This window comes from Nanorana parkeri, unplaced genomic scaffold (assembly GCF_000935625.1).
Source record: "Nanorana parkeri isolate BGI_ZX_2015 unplaced genomic scaffold, ASM93562v1 scaffold364, whole genome shotgun sequence".
Taxonomy (NCBI): Eukaryota; Metazoa; Chordata; class Amphibia; order Anura; family Dicroglossidae; genus Nanorana; species Nanorana parkeri.
Window position 1 is genome coordinate 1,115,031 of NW_017306632.1, and position 11,183 is coordinate 1,126,213.

Consider the following 11,183-nt stretch of genomic DNA (forward strand, 5'->3'; position numbering starts at 1 on the left):
TATCTAAATATGTTGTGGACACTGGTTAACCATATGACTAACAAAGCCTTAAGTTACTGTTGGTTTAATTATATTAAAAGCCATGGTAACTGTTTTTCCACACATAACATCTGGGGCCATAATTCATGAATCATAGTTCTCTGATTTGATTAGATGCACACTGCAGCTGTTATCATTGGCTCAGTGATAACAGTGAGATCATAAAATGGGTGTGACTAACAACAGCAGGAACAGCTGCCACACATGTCCAATTACTTCCCAGTATCTATAGGATCACAAAAATGCTGTTAATGTGTCACACTATGTCCTATTATTGATATACTTTACCACACACACACACACACACACACACACACACACACACACGGAGTGGGTATCCTTCTATCCCCACAATGCACTTTTCAAATTCTCCCTTCGCCTCCCTCTCTATCCCTCTCCTCTTTTGAAACCCACTGTATTCGCCTATTCTCTCCAATTTCTCTGAGGATTGCTGTTATATACCGGATGACTTCTCTGCCTGGCTACCCTACTTTCTCTCCTCAAAAATACCCACTATCATTCTTGGTGACTTTAACATTGCTACTAACATTAACACCCCAGCTTCTGCTCAATTTCTTAACCTAACCTCTTCTTTTGATCTAACCCAATGGTCAGACACTCCTACTCACTTTGATGGTAACATACTAGATCTTGTTTTCTCTCACCTATGCACTCCTTGCAACCTCTCCAACACCCCTTTCCCCCTCTCAGACCACAACCTTCTCAGTTTCACTTCACCACCTCTACAGCCGCCTAAGTCGCCACCTCGCTGATCACAACCTTCTTGACCCCTTACAAATCGATCCCTAAAGAGCCTATCCCACCTCAACCTAACCGCTCAACCATCACGTTCTCAAACAATTCATCCCCATGCAGCTCCCTCCTCATGTATCACTACCCCCTCCCTTTTAGATTGTAAGCCCTTAGGGGCAGGGCCCTCCTTACCATCTTGTCTTGAATTGTATATATATTATACATGTGTGAAACATCACATTGTGAAAAATAGCTGCTGCATACTTCATTGCATTTGATAATGAATCACTCTAAACAAGTATTAGTCATGTGACAACAAAACCCTAATATATGTTGTTATTTATATATGTTTTTTCTATTCACTACAGCCTGAATTCTCAGAATGTCTGCACTGGTGGAAACATTATCATTACTTTCATCTTTGCATGATGAATGTAAATCTGAAAACTACATAGAGCCTCATTACAAGGAATGGTATAGAGTGGCCATAGATGCACTGATCGAGGGAGGTATTACTGCATATCAAGAATTCCTTGCTAATGAAAGAGCTACAGAGTTTCTTGCTGAAAATGAAGTCAGCTATATTACAAATCATATTCAGAAGGCAGCAGAGACAGCGGACAACTCTCAAGGGGATACAACAGATGACAATTCATCTTCTGGCACTTACTGGCCAATGGAATCAGATGTAGAAGCACCAAATCTTGACCTTGGGTGGCCCTTTGTAGCCCCAGGGCACATAGGACCTACAGACATAAATCTCTACTTCCACCCCCCAAGAGGACATCCTCTTACAATTAAAGAAATGGTCAGAAAGATGATCAAAGAAGCAAGAAAGGTAAGATGAGATTGCATAATATAACAATGATTGTGAATTTGTATATTTACGTTACAGCATGACTGTGAGATTGTTCAGACCATCCAGCCAGGTATCAAGTATGGATGGCACAAGTTTGGGTTAAACTTCTACAGCTCAAGGAATGGCTTGTCTTAATGCGAAAGCAGGTAAGGATCTACAAGTCTAAAATCTACAGGTAATGATTGTTAGTTTGCAAAAAGCCTGGAGATGTGCTCTAAATAACTGGAGATATCTGGAGAGAATAGTTTTTTGTATGAAGTTTCATCTTAAATATCCAACTCTGTGGGAAGCAATCTGATACATGTCTAGCTGTTCTGTCCAGAAGGCAGACTTCCTTAAAGTCCAAATCTAGGCAGGAATAAAATCAATAAATATAACCCACCTCCAGCTTAAAGAAAATATAATACTAAATGTTTTTCTAGGGGATTAAATAAAATGAATCCAAGGCTTCCTTCCCACCAGTTCCCGATTTGATGACCTGTTTCCCCAAAGCTGCTCATCAACCTCTAACAGTCTTGTCACAGTCTCTATCACTGATGTCATCACTTACATTACAGGACCAATGGCCAATGTTGGTCCTGCATTGCACATAATGATATAGGAGAACCTGCCCACACTCTAGTGCTGCATAAAAGACTACTGGACCACTAGCTGCTGAAGGACTAATGGTTAAGTTAAGTAATATTTTGTCATTTCATCTCCTGGAAAAAAAAGGAAAAAAAGAGCAATACATAATTTATCATCTGGTTTATTACCACCCCAATTTCAGCTTTAAAGTGATGTAAGATGCAACAGAAAACTTTGTATGGGTAGTAGGGTGGCTAAGCAGACAGCACTCATGTCTTAAAGTGCTGGGTTTAATGACCGTAACAGATGCTATATATACAATACAGTATTTCTGTTTATTAAGAGAGTCTGAGAGACATTACTTGGGGAGCTCCAGTTTCCTCCCAGAGTTGAAAACCATAGTAGGAGGTTAAAAATCTTCCACTGAAAATTGGTCCTGTTTTGTTTGTGACTATGAAAAGTACACTAAATAGAACAGAAGGTTACATCAGAGGCAGATATTGGTGTAAAAGGCTTTATGATGTTCTGAGAAATATGCAAAGGTTGTATAAATGAACAGAATACATAAAATTTCTATATGTTAAAAACAATATTTTTAGAAGTTTTTTCTAGCAACAAGATCAATGGATTTTTTAGTTTGTTGGGGTGTCCATAACAGATAAACACACAAGCAACACTCATTTTTTTCCAGCTAGTAAATGACACATATGAGTTTAAAAATGTATCAATCCCATGTACACAATTATTATTTCATGCATTGAAAATACAGCTTTAGAGAACTAGAAGCTTATAAAATCATCAATTTGAAGATTTAGCAGCAATCAAACAGCAAGAAAAAAACTGTTGTGTTGTTCATATTCATCCAAGAAACTAATGCCGGTTTAATTGGTTTATAGCTTGCCTAGATCCTAAAGAGTTTAAGAAAAATGTCTTTACATTGACTTTGTGAAAGCTAATTGCATTGTTTAGCTTACAATTTCATTATTTAGCTGTACAGATTTCAATTCAAAATATCTGCACTTACAAATATATGTTTCAATGTACATTTTCTTATTACAACACATTTTCATATGTTTGTGTTATTTGTATAATTAATCTCATGATCCCAGTTAGAGATTCAAAACATGATTATAATTTAGGGCAAAGGTTGCTTGTGTTTTTATTACTGAAAAAGGACAAACAAGAATCAGATAATGTAAAAATAGAAAAATAGAAAACATATTACAGCAATATTACAGCAAGTGAGCCATTTTATACACAAGGATAACCTCCCATCAAATTTTTATAAATACTGTTCCTGATCATTTATACTGTGAAATGTTTATATATATATATCAGTAGATAATATAATCCAAGCAAGTCAAAGCACGTTCTGCTCTAGACTAACAGGTTGGCATACATTTGTCTACAACAGCACATGCAGAAACCAAAAGCAATATTTTAACTTCTTGCACAGTGGTCACTAGTAATTAGTGTATATTTCCCCCACTGTTAGCAGTGATATAAATATAATATGCATATTAAAAATTATTCAAACAGATAACTTTTACAGATAGTTTAATGTGTTCCAAAATGTGCCTTTCCTCTCTAATATGAAATGAATTGTAAAAGGAGTGTTGGCGGCACTTTCTACAATGCTCAAAAGAACATCAGAGCTAGAACCTTGTTGTGCATGTTGACAAATAAGTTTGAAAGATTAATCTCAGCTTGTATCCACAGTTTTATATTTAGATCAGAAAATAATTCTTGTGACACCATATGCGATGCAGCTGTACACGCCATTAATAGTGACATTCAGTGTGTAATTGGCTGGTCTTAAATGAAGCTTTATTCTTTTTATTCAGAACAAAAAAGTAAATTCTTTTTTACTTCCCAGGCTTTATCGTGTATTTTGAATCAACAAAATTACATCAATACAATGAACTGTTAAAGTTTAAACAAAATTGTGCCACAGTTCGCATCATTGTTTAGGCTTCCAGTTTAGGTGCATTATAAATGTAACTTAAAAAAACATAAAGCGCTAGTACTGTATCTTAGATGATATTCTCCCATTATAAAATAGTAGAATGATATACCAAAAAAAATTAGATTTGCTACCCACAGATACCAACCAGATAGCTTGATATCAAACAGGAAAACTCATTTATTTCTATGGTCAATCGTTCCACCTTTGTTCTATTTTTCTTCGCTACTGTTATTGTAAATATGGCCCATTATGTACCTCTTATATGGACCAATCTTATATCCATTATATGTGTTAATCATACTAAGAGTTGCTTCACATAGGCTTTCTTTATTTGAAGGTGATGTAAAAACCTAGGGGGTTACTCACTTAGCTACCGAAGGCAGCCAAGTGAATAATCGAGCTGAAGTGAAGTGAACCAAAAGCTGTTCGGCTATTCACTTCAGCCTTGTACGGCTGATTTCAGCCGTACATAGGCAAAAATAAGCTATACATGTTGCTGTGCTGAGCCGAAGTGCAGAAGGTGTCCAACATCTGGATCAGCTGAGCCAAAGCTCCGACAGCTCACTTGCTGCCATTCTCCCATATTCTCATAGGGGCCGAACGGCAGTGAGTGAATAGCCGAATACCGCTGAGCAGCATTTGGCTCGGCTATTCTGCTCGCTACCTCTAAGGTAGCGAGCAGAATAGGAAATAACATAAATCATTGGAAAAAATGTTTACAAATTTTTTAAATAAATGTAAAAAAATAGGAAAATTAAAAAAGTTAAGGAAAGAAAAACAAAAACAGTGTGGGGTCCCCCTCCTAAACCATACCAGACCCTTTAGGTCTGGTAGAAAAGTTAGAAGGGACCCCATTAAAAAAAAGAACAAAAGTGTGGGGTTCCCCCAAATAAATCATACCAGACCCTTTAGGTCTGGAAGGAATTTTAGGAGGGACCCCAAGTAAATTTCTTTTGAATGTGTGTGGGATTCCCCCATAAAGTCATACCAGTCCCTTAAGGTCTGGTAGGAATTTTATGGAGGAACTCCACCCCAAAATGGGGGGAAAAAGATGTGGGGTCCCCCCTAAAATTCCCAACCAGACCCTTGATCAGAGCACAGGCCTGGCAGGGCCCTGCCACACCAGGCCACATGCCCTCGGCACTCCTTTAATAAAGGGCAAACATCTGGATCAGCTGAGCCAAAGCTCCGACAGCTCACTTGCTGCCATTCTCCCATATTCTCATAGGGGCCGAACGGCAGTGAGTGAATAGCCGAATACCGCTGAGCAGCATTTGGCTCGGTTATTCTGCTCGCTACCTCTAAGGTAGCGAGCAGAATAGGAAATAACATAAATCATTGGAAAAAATGTTTACAAATTTTTTAAATAAATGTAAAAAAATAGGAAAATTAAAAAAGTTAAGGAAAGAAAAACAAAAACAGTGTGGGGTCCCCCTCCTAAACCATACCAGACCCTTTAGGTCTGGTAGAAAAGTTAGAAGGGACCCCATTAAAAAAAAGAACAAAAGTGTGGGGTTCCCCCAAATAAATCATACCAGACCCTTTAGGTCTGGAAGGAATTTTAGGAGGGACCCCAAGTAAATTTCTTTTGAATGTGTGTGGGATTCCCCCATAAAGTCATACCAGTCCCTTAAGGTCTGGTAGGAATTTTATGGAGGAACTCCACCCCAAAATGGGGGGAAAAAGATGTGGGGTCCCCCCTAAAATTCCCAACCAGACCCTTGATCAGAGCACAGGCCTGGCAGGGCCCTGCCACACCAGGCCACATGCCCTCGGCACTCCTTTAATAAAGGGCACCCAGATGTGCCCCCCCTTGTGAATGAGTAAGGGGTACCCCTTGTACCCCTTGTACCCCTACCCATTCACTAAAGGGTTAAATTAAAAGTTGAAAAAATATGCCAGACTTTAGAAAAAATCCTTTAATTGAAAAAAAAGACAAGGATTTGACAAGTTTTTTATTTAAAAAAAAAAAATGGATCCACCAATGTAATACAGGGTCAATCACAATGTCCAGCCTGCACTCCACAATGACTACGACTCCGCAAAATAAAAAATAAAAAATAAAAACAATAAATAAAAATAAATTTTAAAAAAGTCACACGATAACCCAACCGCACGCAATGAACTACCGCCGCATAATGTAGGATCTGACAGATGCCAGAAAAATATAAACAATTGGGCGGAGCTAGCGATGACATCATGGCCAGCTCTGCCCAGTTGTTGTTGTTTAATGACATATCAGCCTCCTCAGGTAATTTGGGGACGCTGATCTGTCATTACAACTGGGCGGAGCCAGCTGTGAGATCACCACTGGCTCCGCCCAGCTGTTGTTTGCATGGAGAGCGGTGGGCCCTTCAGCTATTGTGAATAGCCCATATAGCAGCCCTTTGGTTCGACTGAACCGAAGGGCTCAGGTGGCCAAAGGGAGCCGAAGGATCAGCCGAAGCTATGGCTGGATCCTTCAGTAACATAGTATTTGAGGTTGAATTAAGACATATGTCCATTGATTCCAACCTATTTGTGTATGTGTGTATGGTCCTATTGGTGTGTAGTATGATCAATTTTAAGTGTACTTGTACCCCTGTATATTACGGTCCCTGAGGAAATCGTCCAATCACCTCTTGAATGATTCCACACTCTAAGCCGAAATCACAGCATGGCAGCGAGTTCCATATCTTGACCGATCTAACTGAGAAGAACCCCCTTCGCCCCTTGTGCTGACATTTTTTCTCCACCAATTTTAAGTGATGGCCTCTCGTCCTTGTCATCGTGTTAATTGTAAAAAGTGTGCTGCTAATGTAACTATCCCCGGTAAACATTTTATACATAATAAATCATGTCCCCCCTTAATCTCCTTACTTCCAAGGAGAACATGTTTAATTTTAGAAGCCTGTTCTCATAACTCAGGTCCTCCATCCCCTTTATGATTTTGGTTGCCCTCCTCTGGACCCTCTCCAGTTCAAGGACATCCCCCCTGTTCACTGGTGCCCAAAACTGGACCACATACTTCAGATGTGGCCGAACCAGTGATCTATAAAGTGGCACAATTACGGACTTGTGCCTGTAAAACATTCCCCTCTTAATACAGGAAAGGACTCTGCTTGCTTTGTTTACCGCCGCCTGACACTGCAAGCTATTTTTCAGCCTGTGGTCTACAATGACCCCCAAATCTGTTTCCCTTTCGGATTTTTTTCTTCTTCTCTGAATAACCCTCCTAGTGTTCTACTAGTAATAGTCAGGAATCTCTGTCAGCACACAAAAACTTGGCTTGAAAATCAGATCATTTAAATGCAGCTAGTGTTAATGCCTAGATCACAAAACTAGCAACACAGAACTACAAATGCTTTAGTAGGTAAAACAATGTATCAATTGTATTTAGCTGCTTTTCTTAAGTTCTAATTTTACAGTTAGTTAATAACTGTTTGGCAAAAAATCTCTTTAGTTGATAGCCAGACTCAGCAGCTTGACATGACTGCATTGGGATTAGTCAGGCTTAATATAGAATTGTAAAACAAAGAAATAATCCTGCATATGCAGTTTTACAACCAAAAATAAATATACCAATCAAATATACATAAAGTCATAAACCTAGGATATTTCAGAATTCAAAATTAAACTTATTTTGTCTTAGCTGGATGTTCACAGTAACAGATTGAGATCTATAATGGCCCTTCTTTATAGCTCATGATGGAATACTTTGAAGAATATTTCAGCTGCTTTGAATTCTATGTGAGTTTGCTTAATAGTTGCTTTAAAAAACCCCTTCATGGGGCGTGGCCGAGCATGGCGGGCTAAGGACGTGCTGAACGGAGCTCTGCGACCCCAGGGCTCATTTCAGGGGACTCTCTTAATACCTCTCCTCTCCCGGCGGTGGATGTCAGCACGGCTGCCTCCCTCTACAGCTCCGGAATCCGCCGGTACCCGGGACATTGCCTCGTTTTTTGTCCGAGGCCAGCGATCGGTGCCTTTCCCTGAGGGCCGCACCATGCCACCTAAAGTGTCAGCCAGGCCGAAGGCCGCGGGGGACCTGTTACACCCGAACCCGCAGGGAAGCGGTAAGCCAGCAACCAAAGCGGCCGGTTCTAAGCAGACGGCCCCCCCTGCTTCCACTACCCCCCTGCCGGCCATAGAAGCCCCAGCCTCTCCTGCTGGTTCCCAAGCCTGCACTCCAGAACCCTCTATCCCAGCGGCCTTCCTGGAATCAGACAGGGGGCCAGGCCAGGGGGTCAGGGACCTGCAAGCCTTTAGAGCTGACTTTGACTCCTGGGCAGCCCGACTGGAAGGTGCTCTCAGGGGAGAGATGGGGGAGCTACGCCAGCAGGTTGCCAGTAGTGAAAACAGGGTATCCGCATTGTCTGTCACGGTATCCTCCCACAACGCCCGCCTAGATGCATTGGAGGCCACCCAAGCTACACATAGATCTCATTTACAGCAACTACAACTCCGCATTGAAGACGGGGAAAACCACAGCCGCAGAAATAATATACGACTCAGGGGGATCCCTGAAGCTACCCAAGGTCCACATCTCCATGCCACCGTTACTGCTATACTTAATTCGGTGCTAGGGAAGCCCCCCACTGAGCCTATTGAACTTAATCGAGTACACCGAGTAGCTGGAGCTGGTGTGGATCACCAGAACTACACGAGAGATGTGTTGTGTCGGGTCCATTTTTACAACGTCAAGGAAGAGGTGCTGAGATGGGTATGGCGGTCGGGACCGGTCAACTTTGATGGGGCCACAATACAATTGATGCCTGATCTCTCTCGCCTGACGCTGGCCATGCGCAGGTCAGTCAAGCCACTCCTGGAGGTGATTCTTCAAGCAGGCGCTTCCTACCGGTGTGGTCACCCCTTTAGTATTCAGATTCGGAAGGGGTCCGATCAGTTTCACCTTCGCAATCCAGCTCAACTTCCGGATTTATTCCAGTTCCTTGATGTGGATCCTATTGCGCTTCCGGACTGGCTTGATCTCCCTCTTGTGGATGGCAGACCTGAAGTACCCTCTTCGCTTCCCCAGAGACGTAGAAGGGCCCGCTCTCGTTCGGTGCGAGATACTCCCCGTCCGGCTCATCCATCGAGCAACGAGGGCTGAAGATCCTCAGGACAGCCCATACTAACCCCTGGGGGCAATGAAAAAACCAATACGGGCGCCTCTGGTTGCAAGATGGGCTGGTTGTGAAGTTGGCTTAAACACTCAAAAGGCAGCTCTCACTGGTCAAAAAGACCATCGATCTAGGAAACAAGGGACAAGACAGAGCGCCTCCATAGTGTCAAGTGTAATTTATTTGTACAACACGCAAATAAAAATGTACTTACAGGAAAGTCGGTGGTTAAAAGCATACAAATGGTGATGAAGTATAAAATCTCTAGCAGCGGAAGTCTGAAGGAGTACAGCACATCAGCATCCTCTGCCCCCTTGAGTTCTAAAGGTCTACGCGTGTATGCTTTTAAACACCGACTTTCCTGTAAGTACATTTTTATTTGCGTGTTGTACAAATAAATTACACTTGACACTATGGAGGCGCTCTGTCTTGTGCCTTGTTAACCCCTGGGGGGACCTTAGGTCCTTTATCACATATCCTTTGATAGACGTTTACGTTTTTTCTAGCTTTGGTGGGGTATGCCGTTGGGATATGTCATGCTTATTCATGTTATGTTGAGATGCTCTCTGTTATTTCCGTGCAGCTCTTTGTAGTCAGATTTGTGTACCTTTTCCAGGCGCTGCCGATCCTCCCCCCGTCCTCCTTTTTCAGAAACCTGCAACGGATCTTCACAACTTTTATTTGGGGTTCGTCACGCCCGAGGGTGAGCTACAGTACATTATCATTACCCAAACGTGGGGGGGGTGCGGGAGCCCCAGACATACGCAATTATCATGCGGCATCTCTTCTACTCCGCATTTCTGATTGGTTTCACAGGGCCACTGACAGTGATTGCCGCATCAGATCTAACTGCAATCCCCTGGATTCCCCCGGCTTCTCGTACTATGCCATCGCCACCGCCTATTTTGACTCTCCATGCACTGCGCCTGTGGGATCGGTGGGTCTCACGCTGCGGAATTTGCTTTTTAACAATCCAGCCTTTCCCCCTGCTCTTCATAGATGCTCCTTTGGGCGGTGGACTAGGGAATCTCACAGAAGATTGGTGGTGGCCATGAGAGAACACACGTCAGATCCGCCCATCGGCAATATGTGGTTAACAGATAGGCAATTTCACTCCTTTGTGTCCTCCTTCCCTCAGCCGGAAGCTCTGGAGGCGGAGCCTACGGCTTTCGACTCTATTCTTCTACAGTCCTCCCCCCCTGCACATACCATCTCGATACTTTACTCTCTCCTCTCAGCTCTCTCCTCTTCGGAGCGTCCGAGTTATGTCCAGAGGTGGGAGAGTGAACTGAACCTCCCCGTTAGCGAGGAGGAGTGGGGGAGATCTTTTGTTCTCTCACACTCCCTCTCCATCACAAGTAAGGCCCATGAGAAAAACGTAAAAATTCTAACTAGATGGTATAGATGCCCTGCGGTGTTACACAGCTACTATCCTCAGGTTCCAGACTCATGCTGGCGTTGCCAAGCCTCACCCGGAAATATGACCCACATCTGGTGGAGCTGCCCTCCGATAAAGGCGTTCTGGCAACAGGTACTGGACATCTACCATAGAGTGACGGGTTCCGAGACCACTAATGACCCCAAGATTGCACTGTTGAGTATGATACCAGGCTCCCTGAAATCGGTGAAACGGGGGCTATTGAGGCACTTCTTGACAGCTGCAAGGGCAGTCATTCCCCGCCACTGGCGTATGCAGGTAGTCCCCTCCTTGGCGGAATGGACCCTGGAAATGGACCGTATTGCGGAACTGGAGCGATTGCTGGCGGATGAACATGACACTAGAGCCAAATACACTGTCACTTGGTCTGTATGGCTCGACTTCCGGGCCTCGGCTGGGTTCACGACTGAGATCCTCCCTTAAAAAGTCCTGGCGGTTGAGTGGTGCTGTAGAGGGGGG

General features: G+C 42.9%; 1 protein-coding gene across 1 annotated transcript in view; it reads left to right on the forward strand.

The window, feature by feature from the left end:
- The window catches only part of FAM83B (family with sequence similarity 83 member B), an 86,610-nt gene that overhangs the window by 19,819 nt on the left and 55,608 nt on the right, over window positions 1-11,183 (forward strand). Inside the window, exon 2 of the mRNA XM_018558872.1 lies at window positions 1,161-1,630. Within this exon, the coding sequence (XP_018414374.1) occupies window positions 1,175-1,630 (456 nt within the window). The 5' untranslated portion in view covers window positions 1,161-1,174. The remainder of the gene's footprint in view (window positions 1-1,160; window positions 1,631-11,183) is intronic.